Source organism: Ochotona curzoniae, unplaced genomic scaffold (genome assembly GCF_017591425.1).
Source record: "Ochotona curzoniae isolate NIBS_2020 unplaced genomic scaffold, NIBS_Ocur_1.0 scaffold_3208, whole genome shotgun sequence".
Classification (NCBI taxonomy): domain Eukaryota; kingdom Metazoa; phylum Chordata; class Mammalia; order Lagomorpha; family Ochotonidae; genus Ochotona; species Ochotona curzoniae.
The window spans coordinates 32,130,538-32,150,523 of NW_024467106.1; the positions used below are offsets into that span (position 1 = coordinate 32,130,538).

General features: G+C 46.4%; 1 protein-coding gene across 1 annotated transcript; it reads left to right on the top strand.

The window, feature by feature from the left end:
- Positions 1 to 15,089: 15,089 nt before the first annotated feature.
- CCL21 (C-C motif chemokine ligand 21) lies at positions 15,090 to 16,190 on the top strand. The gene is made up of 4 exons (XM_040963567.1): positions 15,090 to 15,210; positions 15,314 to 15,434; positions 15,542 to 15,724; positions 15,805 to 16,190. The coding sequence occupies exons 1-4, from the start codon at positions 15,144 to 15,146 to the stop codon at positions 15,836 to 15,838; spliced, it is 405 nt and encodes a 134-aa protein (XP_040819501.1). The 5' UTR covers positions 15,090 to 15,143; the 3' UTR covers positions 15,839 to 16,190.
- Positions 16,191 to 19,986: the final 3,796 nt, after the last annotated feature.

Sequence of the window (19,986 nt, forward strand, 5' to 3'; positions counted from 1 at the left end):
CCAAGAGTTGTCTGTCTCCTCCTTGTCTGCACTGTACTTTATTAAGGGAGCACACGAGAAAGGATGTGAAGTCCTTCCTACCTAGGAAGGAACATCAACCCACAACTCAGACAGCTTTTGCCACCCACAGACCTAATCTGTAGATAAAATGACTTGAGAAGGAAGGACATATTTATAGTGTCTTGACATTAGAGGTCAAGGTTGAACTCTGAACATTCACTCCCCAACCCCAGCCTAACTCTTTTCTTGTCTCATGTCTCTCCCCAAGGATAAGGACTATGGTTCCTGCATGAGAATAAGTTAATATTAATTGCATCCAAAGTCAGCTGGGGAGGCTGCCAAAATATTATGCCAGTGCGGTGTTATGATGAAATAGTCAGAAGAGGAAGAGTCACAATGGAAATGACCTTGTTAAGCACTTGCATTCAACAATCCAAGTATCTGAGTACTTACTCTTGTCGGTCACTGTGCCAAACAGAACAGCGTGCAAAACACAGGCCTTGACACAGTGGATCTCATGGTCTCCTAAGGTAAACAGTCACATATTCCCTAACACTCAGCTCCAACTATACAGATATAAACTCCTGATTCCCTCCCATCACCACCCTGTAATCACATACAGCAAATATGCTCCAACAGATGAAATACATCTGTTCAGGCCAGAAGCATGGACACAGTTCTCTATGTTCTCTAATGTTCCACATCTATTCCAGTAATAAACATTAATGTTTTTACCTTCAAAAAATACAGCCAGAATATGAGCCATTCTCACCCTCATACTTCTACCATCACTGTAGTAGCATCACTTAAGCCCATGCCTCCAAAAGTCTTACGCTCAACACAGAAGCATGGTCGTCCTAGGGAGGGTCCTGGCTGCAGAGAATACTAGATACAAACACATAGATAAATGGGTGGGTATGTAGGTAGGTAGATAAGTAGGACAGCCACCTAAACAAGATCACTGCAGTGAAGGAACAAACTAAAAACTGGGCTCTGGGACATTCCTACTTTAAGAAACACAAAAGTAAAAGAAGAACCAGCCAGCAGAGAAGCTGAAAAAGCAGTAGCTAGGGAATCAAGAGGAAAACTAGGAGAGAGTGATGTATTAGCAACTTTTTCAAGGCAAAGCTAACATCTGCATGAAAAATGTCAAGGTGAGGACTGACAGACTTAGCAACACAAATATCATGCATGACATTGAGAGACGTACACATTCAGTCTGGTGATGCCAGGTAGATATGACCAGAGAGGATTCACAAGATGATAGAAGAACCATCAGGCATAGCAAGTGCAATCAGCTCCTTCAAGGTCTTTTTTTTTAAAAAAAAAATCACATTAAAAAGTTGAGGCAGGGCCCGGCGCGGTGGCGCAAGTGGTTAAGGTCCTCGCCTTACACACCCGGGATCCCATATGGGCACCGGTTCTAATCCCGGCAGCCCCGCTTCCCTTCCAGCTTCCTGCTTGTGGCCTGGGAAAGCAGTCGAGGACGGCCCAAAGCTTTGGGAACCTGCACCCCCGTGGGAGACCCGGAAGAGGCTCCTGGCTCTGGCTCGGTATAGCATCGGCTGTTGCGCTCACTTGGGGAGTGAATCATCGGATGGAAGATCTTCCTCTCTGTCTCTCCTCTCTGTATATCCACCTTTCCAATAAAAAAAATAATAAAAATAAATCTTTTTTAAAAAAAAAAGTTGAGGCAATAGCACCAAAGGGATTTTTTTTTTAGGATTCATTTTTTATTTATTTGAAATTCAGAATGAGAGCAAGAGAAGGATAGACAGAAAGCTTCCATCTGCTGATTTACTTCCCAAATGATCATAATAGCTGGGGCAGAACCAGGCCAAAGCTAGGAGATAGAAGTTTCTTCCTGCTCTCCCACATGGGTATAGAGGCCCAAGCACTTGTTGGGCCACAGAAGCTGGATCACTGGAGCAGCTAGAATTCAAACCAGCACCCACATGAGATGCTGGCACTACAGGCAGACAGCAGCTGAACTTTCCCCATAGCGCTGGCCCTAAAGGCTTTTTAAAATACTGAAACACAGCACGTTGAAAGTTTTTATGGAAAGGACTCTATTGAGAGGAATAAATGATTCAGAAGAATAAGGACAGAACTTCTGGAACAAGTTGTTCCAGAAGAAAGAAAGAAAAATGGGAACTAGTCCCCAAAGAGAGGGGTTGGCTTTGGCTAAATACACAGACACTTTGCCAGTATAAGTAGGGAATCCAGGATTAATGAGAGAACTTTGTGCAGGAGGAGAGTAATTTTCCTCCAGCAACTACATGGCACTATTTCTGATTCCAGTCTCACATTCTCTCTCAGCTTCCACAGAGTTTATGCGCAGTGACCCAGAGGAATTTATGAAAATCTAGGACTTTAAAGGGAAAGGGCTCTACAGAGACCAAAGACCAAAAAAAAAAAAAAAAAAAAAAAAAGAGGTAAGTAGGAATCGTAGGAGCTACTGTGGAAACTTTCTACTGGGGCCTAATGAGTTGGAACTACATAGTCTTGAAGCCAGGGGAGCTGGAAAAGTAGCTGAAACTTCTAATCACGGATATGAAGCATGAGCTCTTGGATATTGGAGTGGCAGGAAAAGATCACAGAGAAAACTCTGTGGAGCCTGAGTGAGAATGTGAGACTGGAATCACAGAAATAGTGTCAAGACTGAACCATGGATGGACTTGTGCTGAATAAATGGTCATTCCTTTAAAAAAAACGGAACCTGGGGGGTTAAAGAAGGACCAAGGAGGTTTAGGGATGCGGGGAGAGCAGCAGGAAGGCAGAGAAGATGCTCTGAGCATAAGGGACCAACTTCTGTGTTGGCTACCTCAAAACCCTCAAAAGACAGCACCTCTGTGTCCTCTTTCCAGTAGCTGGAGAAATGCTATGTTATGATGAACATGGGGACATTTGGTTCCTAAGAGTTCAAGATCACTATCTCATCAAATCAGGAAGCTGTGGTAAACACACTTCCACTGATAAAACCCTTGCATGTAGTACTATGTGTGGCCTCTGCAAGAATACTGAAGAGTTACGGCTGTGTCCCTTCTCTGAATGCTGACTTTGTGTCCAAGGGATGGGAGCCCAGTCCCTAAAGGGGCCCTGAGGGCAGGGGGCACAGGATCCAGGCCTGATGAGTCAAGACTCTCCAGGTGTCTTCCTAAAGCATGCCAAAGATCAAAGAGAGGTCTTGTGACAGAAACATCCTTTCTGCCTGGTGGGAATTGGGCAGAGAGCCATGGGGCAGGGGGAAGGGAGGCCCCAGAATGAAGGGAACGGGCTCAAATGTGTGCCAGTGACATCAGATAGGAAGACAGGGTCAGTGTGCAGACATCCTGGTGAAGGTGGAATAGATCCCTCCATTGGTCTCCCACAACTTCTAGCTCCCATAGACCACCGAGGGCTCACGCTACTGACAACATGCTGCAGGCAGACAGATGAACTGAAGATGGATTTCAAGTTGCCAGCAAAGTCAAGAGTAGAAGACGACAGGATCAGAGCCTATGATTCGTGGAGGAAGCACCTGGAAGATGAAGCCTCGCTCAATCCATCCCCCATCATTTGTATAATCTTACCGTTCCCTCACCCCTCCCAAGGCCCTCAAGAGAGGTAAAATCAGAAGAAGCAAAACCTACGGAAAGGCAAAAGGCCTCAAGCATTGGATACTTGAGAAGTAGAGGGAGACAGATGCTAGGATACATCGCTGTTTGCCGGGGATGACATCGTGTCTGGGCTAATAGGCTTGATGTCTTCTAGAGTCCTTCCCTAATCTCTCCAAAAACATTGTCAGCCTTGCATGGGATTTCAGTCAGCTGATTACCAGCGGTGGGAGGAGAGTAGTTTCCTATAAGATACAACTCTCCTGTAAGACACTGGGTCATAGAGTTAGAGTTAGGGTTAGGATCACCTCACTTGTGTGCCTACTCACTTCAGTCCAGACAGGGAAGATAAGGAACCCAGTATAAGCAGTGCCATGGGAATGCCACTTCCTGTGCCTTGTGGGAGGTAGATGGGCCACTGTTACTTTACCACTGGAGTTGAATACCCAGGCCAGATATGATGTAGAAGGAAGGATACAAATGGTTCTTGTGCCCAGTGCACGAGAAACAAAACAGGGGCCCAGCAGCGTGACCTAGTGGCTAAAGTCCTCGCCTTGAACGCGCCTAGGATCCCATATGGTCACCAGTTCTAATCCCGGCAACCCCATTTCCCATCCAGCTCCCTGCTTGTGGCCTGGGAAACAGTTGAGGACAGCCCAATGCTTTGGGACCCTGTACCCGCATGGGAGACCCAGAAGAAGCTCCTGGCTCCTGGCTCCAGATTGGTACAGCACTGGCCATTGCGCTCACTTGGGGAGTGAATCATCGGATGAAAGATCCTCCGCGCTCGCTCTCCTCCTTTCTGTATCTCTAACTTTGTAATAAAAAGAAATAAATCTTTTTAAAAAGAGAGAAACTAAACAAAGAAGACCCACTTTGAGTTCAGGTGGAAAAGAAGAAATAAGCACAGAGTTGGCACTGTGGTACAATGGGCTGTGCCACTACTTGTGACACCAACATTCCATATTAGCACTGATTTGAACCCAAGTGGTGCTGGTTTGATCTAGATCCTTGTTAATGTTCCTGGGATTGCAGCAGCAGATGGCTCAAGTGCTTGGTTCCCTGCCACTCACATGAAGGACACGGTCAGAGTTCCAGGCTTCTGGCTGTGGCCTGGTCAAGCCTAGTTATTGTGGTCATTGGGGAATGAACCAACATATCAGCAGATGGGTCTCTCTCTCTCTCTCTCTCTCTCTCTCTCTCTCTCTCCGCCCACCCCAAATAAAAAATAAAATTCTAAAAACACAAATCAGCACAATAGAGGCATTTAAAGTTCAGGGGGAGGAGGGGTACAAAGGACCAGATTCCTACCAGGTCAAACTTGGCCTGCAGGGAATTGTCCATTCCCATGATAGTAACACTTGGTCTGGATAAGGGTATAGAGAGCGGAGAGAGAGAGCTTGGGAAGGGGCCAGAGAGATATCCTGTTTCCAGAAGGACGGGCAGGTGCTGCCAAATCATCCCCCTTCCCGCCATGTAGCTCTCAATCATAACTTCTCTCCATCCAAGATCAGGCAAGGAGCATTCTAGGGGATTTCCAAATGTATCATTCCCAAGGTCAGGTCAGGTACAGAGGCCATAGGGGCAGGGTCCTGGGCAGGCAGTCTGACATGAGAACCCAAACAGCGGGAAGGGAAGCCACTGCTTGCAGTAAATAGTATTGGCAGCTGGAATATCTCAGAGAAGATGAAGACTACAATGTGAGAGGCCCAAGCAGAACCACACACAAAGACAGATGAACACAAGCACTCAGCCACCCACACAGTGCAGAGAAAGACACAAAGCCAACCATGCCACTCAGAAACTAAGTCAGAGTGTTCACAAACAGGCCCAGGTAACGCAGTTACACAGACTCATGAACAATCTGAGACATGCTCAAGCAGACACACACACACACACACACACACACACACACACACACATCTCATCTCATCTCATGGAACCCACAGTCACAAATACAGTCCAAATCCAGGCTTCCTTCCAAACCCCTCTCCTCCATAAAGCCCCTAACCCACCCCAGCTCAGGCCACTTTCTCATCTCTAAACTCTTGTTTGTGACTCTATCTTGTGACTTGTCCTTTAATAGCACAGTCTTGGATTCTATTGCAGGTCCTTGGAAACCACAACTTGGCTTTGTGCCTTTAAGGAACTGTCAAGATAAAAATGTGAGTCCACTGTACACTTCACCTCCATACCCATCATCATGACAGCCCTAGTGTATTGGGGCTGACCCTTAGAATCTGACACAGAAGACACAAGAGAAGAATGGGATAGACACACCTAGGCTGGGTTACCCTCAGGAACCATGAAAACCCAGGAAGGAATACCTCACACAAGCGATGACCACATATGCAGCTTTAGCTTCACAACATAAACCTCAATTCCAATACCGAATTCCAAGAACAACTCCAAGTCCCAGCTGCTTCAGTGAGACTAGGCCAACTTTACCTCAGAAATGTGACATTGGAGCTGGTGTAGTGGTATACCAAGGGTCACCACCTGGTATACTGTTATCACACTGGAGTGCTGATTCAAGTTCTGAATGCTCTATTTTGATCTAGCTCTCTACCTATGTGCCTTGGGAATTAGCTAAGATGAGGCAAGCACTTGGATCTCTGTCATCCATTTGGAAGACTGACAGAGTTAGGGGCTACTGGCTTTGTCCTAGCTTAGTCATTTGTAACCATTTGAGGAGTGAACTAGAATGGAAGATCTCAATCTCTCCATGTCTATAGCTCTGATTTCAAATAAATAAATCTTAACGACATATCTCTAAGCAACAATCCACTAATACAATGGGTCATAATTCTGTATATTGTTTTTTAAAGCCATTTTATTTTTATTTGAAAGGCAAAGGAGAGAGAGAGAAAGATCTTCCATCTTCTGGGTTGTTCCCCAAATGGCTGCAATGACTAGGGTTGAGCCAATGCGAAGACACAGGAGCTTCTGGGTGGGTCTCCCATGTAGATGCAGAGGCCCAAGTGCTTCAATCATCCTCTAGTGTTTTTTTTTTTTCAGGTGCATTAGCAGAGAGCTGGTTGGGTAGTGGAACAGCTGGGACAGGAACCAAAGCCCAATTGGGATGCCGGAACCACAAACAGAGGCTTAGCCTGTTATGCCATGGCACTAGACTCTTGTATACTGTTTACAAAGTATTTTAAAAAGCAATATTGATGGGTATTAACTAAAAATGTTTACAGGACCCAAAAGAGTGTTGACATAGAACGTGATATTTCACTCTCCAAGACCTAGCTCTCTATTTTCCTTACTGAATCATAGCTGCAAGAGTCAAACTCCACAGGCATGGAGGGTCCAGAAGATAGCCAATACCAGACAAATACCATGCATTACACCCAAGCGTAAACCCATATACATTTATCTTTGGCACTCAGCTGGGAATCCAAGAGCGCCAAAGTGCCCAGTCCCTTTGACCCCTGTTGGACACATAGGCTATGGGACCCAGCCCACCCCCAAACTCCATTCCAGGACTAGCCCAACCCCTAAGCCAAAATTCCCGCTATACCCCTCCCCATCCCTTGCCTTGTGCCAAGCTTGAAGCATCTGCTGCCCTGAAACACCCCCCCCCCCAGGCAGGCAGGCAAGCCCAGGGCCGAGGGAATGTGGCCCTTTCCAATGTGGGGATTTCCAGACTCTTGCAACACCCATACCTAGGGTGTCCACCCCACAACAGGCCCAGGTGCTTGTCCTGAAGAAGCAAACAGTCTGCTGAGAGAAAAAAAAGTTCCAACGTCTAAATCATGATAGCGCACATTCCGCACGTACCGTGGGAGAGCTCAAGTCAGCCTCATCCATAAATTCCAATGCAGTGCCTCTCTACTGGCCCGACCCCAAGGTTGTCACACAGCATCTAAGCTCCACTGGGTCATCACCAAGTCAAAACCTTCACTCCCAGGACTCAAACTCTTTGGTAGACACTCAATCACAGATGTATACCCACCCGAGTTGTGGTTCCCCTTTCCCTATGTCTATATTCAGCCTAGCCTGAGGGCCAAAAGGGGCTTTGGTTTAGGCCTACAAACTCTAGAATCCTCTACTGAGGATAAGGTTCAGAGTGGGAAGAATTAGACCAGCAGAGCAGCAGTTAAGCTCCACAGGCAGTCTGTGTAGTCCCTCGGAGGTGGCTCTATCACCGCAATGTCAAGTTCAAGCACAGTCTCCTTTCCTGAAGCAGGAAATCCAAGTTTGAGATCCAACAGAACCGCAGCCACCATCTCATGCGGGTCAGAGGAGCCTGGGGACACAAAGAGGATCGGAGTACTTGGAGTAGAGACATCCCTCCATGATCTCTGAGTAGCAAAAAAGCACAGAGAAGCCCCAAGGGAACAGACAGGTGTCTTGGACTGGAAGGGAGCCTGGGATTTTAGAAGGAGCAGCATGGTCTCCTCCTTTTGCCTGCCACCTTCCCATTTCTCAACAAGAAGCACCATACCATAAAATCACTTCTCTTCAGGATTTAGGGAACCATCATGTGGGCTTCCTTTCCCTGGACCACCTTTGTTCTTTCTCTTGGTTCTGGGTCTATCTGTTGTGTGGCATGGGAGCCAAACAGGTCCTCATGGCTGGCTTAGTCCTAACTCATCAAGGGCTTGTAATTACTGGGCAGCTTCTAGGTACAAAGTACAGATTCTAAGGCTCCTTCCTGATGTTCTGTGTCAATGGTCCAAAATTGCGCCTCTAATTTCATATTCTTAACTGGGTTCCCAGGTGATTCTGAAATGTAGCTGAATTTTGAAACAATCTAATGCATTGTGATTCTGGAATCATCTACATCACTCCTCTCAAAGCCCTTGGTATTCCACCTTTCCACAGAGATAAGTGTGCAAGAAATGGGACTCTCCCGTCAAACTAGGTATAGCAACCAGAAATATTACCTTCCTGCTGTGTCTGGTCCTACACCAGCAGTGCTAGCCTCTTACCAGTAAGGGACTCTCTATGCCCTGCTTAAGACTTAGGCTGCTGGAAAACCTCACACACAAAGGCTTGGTCATCTGTTTTATGGCCACCCAAATCCTGTCCCCATCCTCCTTGGACCTGGAGGAAAACACTGTACCTCTTCTTCCTCCACAGCCTGTCTCCAGTCCCTGCCCTCCCCATGCAATGCCCCTCTGACAGGCCTGATATTTTTGTCATTACAGCATTCCCAGTCATGCTGTCCTGACTATGTAGCTCTCAATCCTGGGCCCTTCTTCATCTCCTTAAGGCTTCTCTAGCCCCTCATGTTCCATTCTTCAGAAAACCTGGGTAAGCCTGCAGGTGAGTGACCTCTTGCTTTGTTCAGTACTCTGGAAACCAGATGGATTTTCCAGTTTGAACCTAAGGGTTCACACCTATGACGTGCCTATTCAGTTTCCTTTTTACATTTTATTTATTTTGAATCACAGAGTCCTTCCATCTTCTGGTTTTATCTTTAAAAGATCTGGAGTGGCTGGAGCTGGGCCAGCCCCTGGAGCCAGGAGCTTCTTTTGGGTCTCTGAGACCCAAAGACTTCATCCTCCACTGCTTTCCCAGGCCCATTAGTAGGGAGCTGGATAGGAAGTGGGGCAGCCAAGTTCAAACCATCACCCACATGGGATGCCAGCATCACAGGTGGCGGCTATACCTTATACATCACTGCCAGCTCCCCAATCCACCTGAATCAGTTTTAAACAGAAATTCAAAGTCATGATTCAATCACCCTTACACAGAACACATTAAAACACAGATAAAGACTTTAAGATATTAAAAATTAAATTACAAGGATAACAGCATACAAGATGGCAGAATAAGAAGCTATGAATAGAAGAAGCAACATGTAGTCAAGAAGACTAAGTCTGCTTGTGATGCCGGGTCCCAGCTCTGAGCACTGGATCCTCTGATTCCAATCCAGCTCCCCGATAATGTACCTGGAAAGGCAGCAGAAGATATTGTGGGTACTTGGGTCCCTGCACCCATGTGGGAGATCCAAATGGAGTTCCAAACTCCTAGTTCCACCTGGCTCAGTTCCAGCTGTCACAGTCATTTGGGGAGTGAGCCAATGCCTAGAAATTTCATTCTCTGTCCATTTCTCCATCATGCTACCTTTCAAATAAATAAGCTTAAAAAGTAGTAGTAGTAGTGATGGCAATACTAGTAATGATAGAAATGTGGTAGTAAAGGGACAGACTTGTTGATGGGGGAGGAGAGAAGGCTTTCTCAGATCATAAAGTAGCCGCAAAAGGAACAGAACAGAAACCTCACTGATCTCACACAAGAAAGAATAGGTATTTGTAAAGATAGCTTGGAGAAACGCACAAATGGATGACACAATCCTTCAGTCAACATCAGCAGCCTCTAAAGAACACAAAAATTAGATTTCCAGAGATACCACATATGGTATCTCTGCATATCATCCAGATACTATCCAGTTATCAATAAGAAATGACTGTAGGGCCCGGTGCGGTGGCGCAAGTGGTTAAGGTCCTCGCCTTGCACACCCGGGATCCCATATGGGCCCGGTTCTATCCCGGCAGCCCCGCTTCCCTTCCAGCTCCCTGCCTGTGGCCCGGGAAAGCAGTCGAAGACGGCCCAAAGCTTTGGGACCCTGCGCCGGCATGGGAGACCTGGAAGAGGCTCCTGGCTTCGGATCGGCATAGTATCGGCCCGTTGCGCTCACTTGGGGAGTGAATCATGGGATGGAAGATCTTCCTCTCTGTCTCTCCTCTCTGTATATCCACCTTTCCAATAAAAAAGAAAAAAAGAAAGAAAGAAATGACTGTAGAAAGAACCAGAAAGAAGAGACCAGTCACAGCCAAAAAAAGACTCCGTCAGAGGCCCTCCCTAACAAGGTCCAGACATCAGATACACCAGATAAAGATTAATGTTTTTCGAAATTTATTTGAAAGGCAGAGCAACAGAGAGAAAGATAGGCACGCAGAGACAGAGCAAAGGAACAGTTTACTGGTTCACTCCCCTAATACCTGCAACAACCAGAATTCAGTCAGGCCAAAGTCAAGAGCCCAGTCATCCAGATTACCCCCATGGGTGGCAGGGGCCCAACCACTTAATGATACCCTCTTCTGCTTCCCAGGGTGCACATGAGCACAAAACTGAATTGAAACTGAGGCAGAACTCAAATCCAGACAGGTGTCCCAAGCAGTAACTTAACCCACTGCCCCACAATGCCCACCCCCAGATGAAGACTTAACCTTAATGATGTTAAATTTGCTCCAAGAATGGAAGGAAACCATGGGCAAAGAACCAAAAGATGGCTGGAAAAGGTACAGGAACAAAATGAGCATCAATGGTACAGAAATGATTCTTTAAAACAGAAAAAGAACAAAAGAACATTCTGGACTCACAAATGCCATAACTGAAACCAGACATTCATTTGAGGAGTTCAGCAGCAGATTTAGCAGCACGAGAAACGATCAAGACACCTGAAGGTAAGACCATAAGCATCATTGACCCTGAGAAGAAGATAGGAAACAGAAGAAAAATAAGCATCTGAAAGATACCACCAAAGTAGCCCCATTGTAAGAGTTTTCAAAAGAGGAGAGAAAAATGAGGAGAAAAAAATTTTAGCAAATTTTGAACATCCAAGTACTAACCAGGTGTGACCCTGCTTAGCTTCCGAGATCAGACAAGATCAGGCACACTCAGGGTGGTATAGCTGTAGACATGTTATGAAGACACAATGCAACATGTACCCCTACTTCCAAATCACAGATGGACTCCCAATGAAACTGATGGAAATATTTAGACAATGGGATGATGGACTGTCTGACATTGTCTGTATCTTGTCTGATCTCAAAAGCTAAGCAGGATCAGACCTGATTAGTACTTGAATGGGAGGTCAAAATTTGGGGCATGCTTAAATAACAGACTGATGGAATTATAACTCCTTATGAAGGACTGTACTATTGTAACAATATGGTGAAATCAGTCGGGGGGTTGGAATTTGCGGGTTGGGTTTAATCCCAGACTCTACAGAGTTGTATCATAACATTAAAAACTAAAAATTTTAATTTTAAAAAGTGAATGAAAATTTAAATATATATATATATTTGTTTTATATATATTTATATTTATATTTATTCCAAATCTGATGAACAGCATGAGCTCAACAACTACAAACAGGATAAACTTGAAATGATGTGCACTGAAAACCCCTTATTGTCAAATTGCCAAAACCCAAAAATCAAACAGAAAATTTTGAAAACAGTAAGAGAAGTGATTCAGGGCTGACGTCATGGCATAGCATGATAAGCCTCCTCTTGTGGTACCAGTATCCCATATGGACACTGCTTCCTGTCGTAGCTGTTCCACTTTTAATCCAGTTCCTTGCTTATAGCGAAAGCAGTAAGGTATGGTTCAGGTCCTTAGGCCCTTATACCCATGTGGGAGACCTGGAGGAAGCTCCTGGCTCCTGGCTTCCAACCAGCCCAGCTCTGGGCATGAGGCCATTTGGGGGAAAAAATCTTTCTCTCTCTCTCTCATTTTCCTTCTCTCTTTGTAACTCAGAAAAAAAAAAAATCAGAGAGAAGAAAAAGTACCTCATTATATTCAAGAGATTCTCAAAAAGGTTAGCAGCTGGAGTGAGCACTATGGCACAGTGTGTTAAGCCACTTGGACATCCATTATCCCATATTGGAGTGTCAGTTTGAGTTCAAGCTGCTCTATTTCATTCCTGTCTCTTGATGATGTGTCTAGGGAGAAGTGAGTAATGGCAAGCATTTGAGTTGCTGTCACCCATGCTGGAGACCAGGGTGGATTTCCCAGCTCCTGGCTTTAGCCTGGTCCAGCCCTGGCTGCTACATGCATTTGAAGAGTAAATCAGCAAATGGGGAGGCAGGGGGCTGGCACGGCAGCTCAATACGCTAATTATCTACCTGCTAGTCCCTGCATCCCATAAGGGTGCCAGTTCTGGCTTCAGACCAGCTCAGCCATGGCCACTGCAGCCATTTGGGAAGTGAAACAGTGGATTGAAAACCTCTCTTTGTGTCTCTCCTGTGTCTCCTTCTCTCTCTATAAAATTTGCCTTTCAAATAAAAATAAATACATCTTTTTTAAAAATCAGAATAGATGGAAGATCTTTTTTTATTTTTCTTTTAGCCTTTTAATTAAAATTAAAATAAGTTTAAAAATTTAAAAAATTAGTTATTACTATTATTGAAAAGGCAGATTTACAGAGAGAAGGAGAGACAGAGAGGCAGATGTTCCATCAACTGATTCACTCCCCAAATGGCTGCAATGGTCGGAGCTGAGTTGATCCAAAGCCAGGTCCAGGAGCTTTGAGCCATCATCCACTGCTCTCCCCCAAGCCATAAGCAGGGGGATTTGTCATTAAGTGGAGTAGCTGGGACACAAAAGGGCATTCATACAGGATGCTGGCATGGCAAGATGAAGGATTAGCTAGTTGAGCTATCATGCCAGCCAGCCCCATAAGTGAAAAATGTTTAAAAGGGTTTATAAGCATAAATAAAATGACAACTCACAGCTACACAAACTAGATGTTGTCCAGTAATTCCAAATCTTAAAGAGGAGGAAACAAGTGATGAAGAAAGAGGAAGAGGAGGAAAAGGAGGAGAATAAGATTAAGAAAAAGAAGAAGGAAGAGATGGAGAAGAAGAGGAAATCACAAGAGAAATCAACAAACTCCTTCAGAGGTGGGTATTTGGCTGAGTGATTTAAGTCACAGCCACCTCAGACAACCTGAGTCAAGCCATGATCCATCTGCTTCTGATCTAGGTCCCTTGGAGATGGCAGGGGATGGCTGAAATACTTGGGTTCCTGCCACCCATGTGGGAGACCTGCCTGGAATTCTGGGATCCAGTCCTGGCTATTGTGGGCATTTGCGACACAGACAGAATCAAAATCTCTCTCTTGTTTGCTCTCTCCCTGTCTCTCATTCTCCTGCCTCTGTCTTTCAAGTAAAATTTATTTTGAAAACATTTTTAAGAGAAACAAATTACCTCCAGGCAAGTGAAAACAAAAGCATAGTTATAACAAAATGTACAAGATTCAGCAAAAGCAGTACTAAAGGGAAAGGTTGTGGTTGGAAATCTCTACAGTGAAGAAGACCTCAACTCAATACCCTGTATGTACAGTGTAAAGAACTAGAAAAGTCCAAGAGAGTAGAAAGAAAGAAATAAAAACTAAAGCACAGGTATGTGAAATCAAAAATAGGAAAACAGAAGAGAAAAATCAACATAATCAGAATGTGGCTCTTTAAAAACACTGATAAACCTTTAGCCTTCCCTGCTTGTGGCCTGGGAAAGCAGTTGAGCACAGCCTAAAGCCTTGGGATCCTGCACTTGTGTGGGAGACCCAGAGGAGGCTCTGAGCTTCTGGCTTCAGATTGGCACAGCTCCAGCCGTTGTGGCCGCTTGGGTAATAAATCATTGGACAGAAGATCTTCCTCTCTGTCTCTTCTTCTCTCTGTATATCTCACTTTGCAATAAAAATAAACAAATCTCTTAAAATCATGAAATAGTACTATAAATAACTGTACACCAAATTAAATAACCAATATGAAATGAATACATTTCAAATATTTAACTATCAGAACTTACTGAAGACAACAGAGAAAATCTGAACAAATCCATATGTAAGGGGACTAAATCAGTGATATCACTGCAACAGAGAAAGGCTCAGGATCAGATGGCTTCACTGGTGAATTCTGCCCTACATCTAAAGGAGAATTTACACATATCCTTCTCAAACTTTTTCAAAACTGAAGTGGAGCTAACACTCCCTGACCCATCCCAAAACTCTCCTGATCACAAAGACAAACACACCACAGGAAGACATCATAGCCCACTATCCCTTACAAATAGATACAAAAATCTTCAACAAAATATTAGAAAATGAATGCAGTACCATACTAAAATAACTGCATATCATGACCACACAGGATGTATTCCCGGAATGCGACAGCAAGTCTAACATGCCGAAATCAGTGTGATACAGGGTAACAGAATGAAGGGGAAATATCATACAACTATCTCAATCAGTGCAGAAAAAAACACCTGACAAAATCCAGTCCCTTTTCACTCAGGAACAGAAGGGAGCTTTCCCAACATAAAATGGGCCACATATGAAAACCTTACTGCTAACCTCATACTCGACTGGGGAAGAGTGATGCTTCTGCAACATCAGAAACCAAAGATGCAGATCCTTGCACATCACGTTGCTAATAAATGTCTACTACCCTGAAATGTCTACTACTACTACCTCCTATAATCCAAGCATCAGATTTTTCTGGAAGGAAAGAAAAAGTATGACACCTGAAATATAAGGAAGGCACAATCACAGGGCTCCAGGGGAGAGGCCAGGAAGCCTGCCCCTCAAGGCAGGGTCTGCAGGATAGGACCCGGCAGTGGAGAAAAGAATGGGTCTTGACTTCAGGAAGGCGGGGGGGGGGGGGGGGGGGGGGGGCAGAGGAAGAAAGTGAAAGCGTTGGAACGCATAAATAGGCAGCAGGCCAGACCCAGCCCTCACACAACCCCCCAGCGTGCAGCTGTGCACCTCAGCCACAGTTCAAACTCACATCCAGCTGCTGTCTCAGCCATGGCACAGCCGCTGGCTCTGGGTCTCCTTTTTCTGGTGCTAGCACTCTGCATCCCCCAGATCCAAGGTACCCAGGATGGAGGAACAGCTTTGGGGTGGGGCGAGGGGCTGGAGCGCCCAGACAGGCACCTACAGACAGCCCCTGTATCCCTGTGAATCCCACCCCACAGGCAGTGACGGAGGGGCCCAGGACTGCTGCCTCAAATACAGCCAAAGGAAGATTCCCCACAAGATGGTCCGCGGCTATCGGAAGCAGGAGCCAAGCATAGGCTGCGCCATCTCAGCGATCTTGTGAGTGGGCACAAGGCGGAGGGTGCAGGCTGGCAGCTGGGCAGAGGGTGTGGGGTGGGGGTGAGACTTAGTGGGCAAGAAAAGAGTCTCCTAATCCCATCTCCCAGGTTCTTACCGCGGAAGCGTTCTCAGCCGGAGCTCTGTGCAGACCCTAAGGATCCCTGGGTGCAGCAGCTGATGAAGCGTCTGGATAACCCGACAGCCCCACAAAAGCGAGCCCAAGCCTGCAACAAGGATGGGGGCGCCTCCAAGCTTGGCAAGAAGGGGAAAGGCTCCAAAGGCTGCAAGAAGTGAGGAGATGGCAGGAATTGGGGGGAAATAGGGGGGAGTGCCTTCATGAGTGATTCACACCCTTCCTCTACCTCCCCAGGACCCAGCAGCTGCAGACCCCAAAAGGGCCATAGCCCCGTGTCCAGCCTGGAGCCTGGGAGGCCCCATCAGCCCCACTGCAGCTAGAAATCCCAAAGCAACTGGCAAGAAGTGGGCTAGCAGAGGGATTGGTCTGGGGGAAGGGGGGGGGGTACCCAGAGGAGCCAGCCCACACCAGCTTTGCAACTCCCCTTCTGCCTCCACGGTTCCTTCTGCCTGCTCAGCCCTGTCGTGCCCGGCCCAGGCCCAGACCCCCGACAGACAGAGGAGAGACCATCTCCTAGGGAAGTGTGTGAGGAGGCAGCAGGACTGTCACCTCTGAAAGGTCACCCTGGTCTGATGCTGCTCCCCACTTGCTGTACCCCACTTCTTCCATGTAAATGTGACATATGCCTAACGGAATAAAGAGCTGTGCTGGTCTCCCCACCAGAGCACCTATTCTGGTGTGTTTGTGTCTGTATGAAAACTAAAGTCACCCACTTCACAGTAGGCTCACCCCCCACGGCAGCAGGATGGAGCAGTCCCAGCCCAGGAGGCTCCTGGCAAAGTCTGCGTTTCTACCTACACCAAAAGTCCCCCTGCCTCTGTGTACCAAGACTCCTGGGAAGTGGAGGAGGGACTGACAGCCCTGTGGACACCATCCTGTGAAGGGACAGAGCCTGAAGAGACCCCAACCCTGGTTCTGCCCACCCCCCTCACTGCAGAAGTGAACCCTTCAGCTTGGCCCACATCTACCAAGTGGCAGCCTCCTCCTTGCCTTGGGCTCCTATGCCCTGGTCCCCAGGAGGGAAGCTGTGGCATCGGCCCATGAGGGACATGGGCAAACTCAGGGCCATTGAAATCCATGCTGGACACATTCGTGACCCTGGAGAGCCATCCCTCAGACCTAAGAGGACTCCCACCTGCCCTGCTCAGTGAACCTGGGGCCCCAACCCCTCCCCTTCATCTCACAGGACCATGGCAGTCTCCTTCTGCTCCAATCTGGGCCCCTTCTCTCCCTCAGCTCCTGTCCAATTGGAAAAACCAAACCTTTATTTTAGCCTTTTGTGTTCTTCTTCCTCCCCTAGTTGAGGCTAGTCTGGCTTCTGTACACCCATCACCTCCCAAGCAGGAAAACAGAGAGCCATATGGGGCAGGGGTCAGACAACAGGTTCTGGAGGCGGAGGGAAGGCAGGGACCTAAAAAGCCAGATGTGGCCATCCCACCACCTCTTACCATTTACATAAAACCATTAAAAAGTTTGTGCTTTTTGCTCCTCTTGAAGCTGGTAATGACAGGGTCTCCTCCCCACCTGCCCTTGTGCAACAGCTGTGAGCTTAGCCTACACCCTCACATATGCTACGAGTTACCTTTTGCAAGGTGCTTTACATGAACTGAATTCCAGTTCCAAGCCCTTGCATCTGCCAAGAGTTGTGCAAAATGTCACAGAAGACCCATGGTGGGCCTCCCACCTGCGCTACACACCAGCCCTTCATTGAACTCTCTCACAGGTTCATGCTCTGATCCTTGTGGTCACATCTGTCTCCTCAGCTAGCCCACCTTCAAACCCCTCAGCCCTGTACCACACTCAAGACATGGGAATTCAGTCATGAGGCCCTCTGGCATGGACCTGGCTTCTCAAGACATCCCCCTCTGTGTCCTGTGGCTGGCTCTTTCACAGCCCACAGCCCTCGCTGGCTGGACCCACACCCACACACACACCACAAAGAGTCCCCTGCACATTCGCCTCGTATCCACAGCCCCTCCAGGACGGACATCATACTGACTCCACACTTTTATAAAACAGCCTGTCAAGTGAAATAAGCCAGGCACAGAGAGATAAATCCCAAATGTTCTCACTGCTATGTGGATGCTAAAAATAAATAAATAAATAAGAAGGATCACATGGAACTGAAGGCCAGGAAGGAGTGAGGGAGTGGAAATGGAGAGAAGGGAGACAGGGAGACAATGCTACAAGTTCCAGAGAGTTCTAACATGTTGGTAAGATCACAGTTTCCAACAACTTTTTAGTATACATTTCAAAATAACCACAGGAGAGTTGCTCAAAGTTCCCCAGCATAAGAAATGATTTGAGGAGCTGGAAATGCTGAGTACCCTGATTTATCAAGTTTGAATCATAAATATGGACAATCATTACATCAATTTCATTTTTTTAACTTTAAAAATAAAAAAAGGTTTATGAAGGACTATACTATTGTTATCATATGGGGGAAACCAGCTGGGGAGAGGGAACTTGGAGAGGAGGTAAGGGAAATCCCAGAGCCTATGACATTGTATCATAAAATTAAAAATAAAATTGAGGGGGAGAAAAAGCAATCTCAAAGTTGAACAAACAGAAACAAAAACCTTTCCCTGTGAAAAGCCAGCAGAGAGGGCAAAAGCTCCTGTTCTACCAGGTCTTGCAGCCACTGCTGCCCGCCAGGTGCACCGCTGCCCACCAGGCGCACCGCTGCCCGCCAGGCGTTTGGCCCAGCCCTGCTGAGTGGACCTGCGGGGGGCTGTCCCCATCCTTCAGAGAAGGAGCAGACACTCCATCACGGCCTTCAGCCCCAACAGAAAGCTCACGCTCTTTGTTCTTTCTGTGAGAGCACACTTCAAAAGGAAGAGAACAATTACACAATTTTTTTAAGGATCAAAAAAAAAACCAGGAGGCTTCTTCTGAGCAATGCCATGTCCAACGGCTTTTACTTTTGAAACTATTGCTTCTAGGAGATAGTATGTCAGACATGTAAATATTTGGTTTATGTCTCTGTTTCTTTATGTATCTAGTTTAAACACTGCCAATTTACTTCCTACAGTAAAAAGTAAAGATCTAGCTTTCTTTTTTTTAAGACTGATTTATTTTTATCTGATAGGTAGCATTACAGAGAGAGAAGGAGACACAGAGAGAGAGATCTTCCATCTGCTGGTTCACTCCCCAAATGGTTGCAACAACCAGAACAGAGCCAATCTGAGGCTAGGAGTAAAAAGCTTCCTCATGGTCTCCCACTTGGGTGCAGAGGCCCAAGGACCATCCTCTATTGCTTTCTTTGGCCATAGGCAGGAAGCTGTATCGAAAGTGGAGCAACCAGGACTAGAACTGGAATTCATATGGAATGTCAACAATGCAAGCAAAGGGTTAGCCTGATAAGCCACCATGTCAGCCCCAAGACTCATCTTTCTTGCTAAACCTCTTTTCCTATCAATCCATCCTATAAATACCAGCATAACACTACATTTAGATCATGAGCACCTGGCACAGTTAGGATTCTGTAAACATTCATTGCAGAGCAAAGTACTGTTAATACCATACTTGCTTTTCCTATATCATTCTGCCTTTTTTTTTTTTTTTAAGATTCTAGGGGCAGACATCAGTCCAGTGGTTAAGACAACCAAGTCCAAGTATCAGGGTACTTAATACCTGGCTCTTCTGACTTGAGCGTCCTAATCATTGAAACCTAATCATTGAGCCAGCAGTGGTGCTGGCTCAAGTGACTGAATTCCTGCCACCCATGGAAGATCTGGGCTGAGTTCCAAGCTCTCAACTTAAGTTTGCTCCAATCCTGGTTATGAATCTCTCTCTCTCTCTCTCTCTCTCTCTCTCTCACAAACACACACACACACACACACACAAACAAACACCTTCCCACCTGTGTATGGAGAGGGGGGAGTGCATCTCCTTCCTTATCTCTCAAATAAATTTTATAAAAATTCTTGGAGAATCAAGATGCCACAATAGGGTAAGGACACATTTAAACAAACAGAGAAATATTAGTGTGAAGCAGAGAGGGCACATTCCAGAAAATAGGAGAGAGGACAGAACAACAGCAGAGGGGGACCTGGAGACTGAACAGACACAGGAAAGCAGCAAACACAACAATGTGGTATTGCAGTGACTGATACCCCAGACGCATTCAGCAAGCGACGATTCAAATTGCAGTGGCAGCCGGAACTCCACCAGCAACCAGGTGGGAGGAACTTTCACTGGGAGCTCAGGAGGTGAACCCAGACAAAGAACTGCCCACCCTGCTGGTCTGTTTGATTTGAACAGGAGCAGAGACAGAGCAGCAGATCCCAGACTGGTAGCACAGGAACAGGGTTGATTTCACAACCCAGTCCACCCCCTAGAGCCATGTCAGGCACCATTTTGTTTAAGGAGGCAAAGGCTATGGACAGGACTGCGCATGCACTGAGCTGGGAGTGA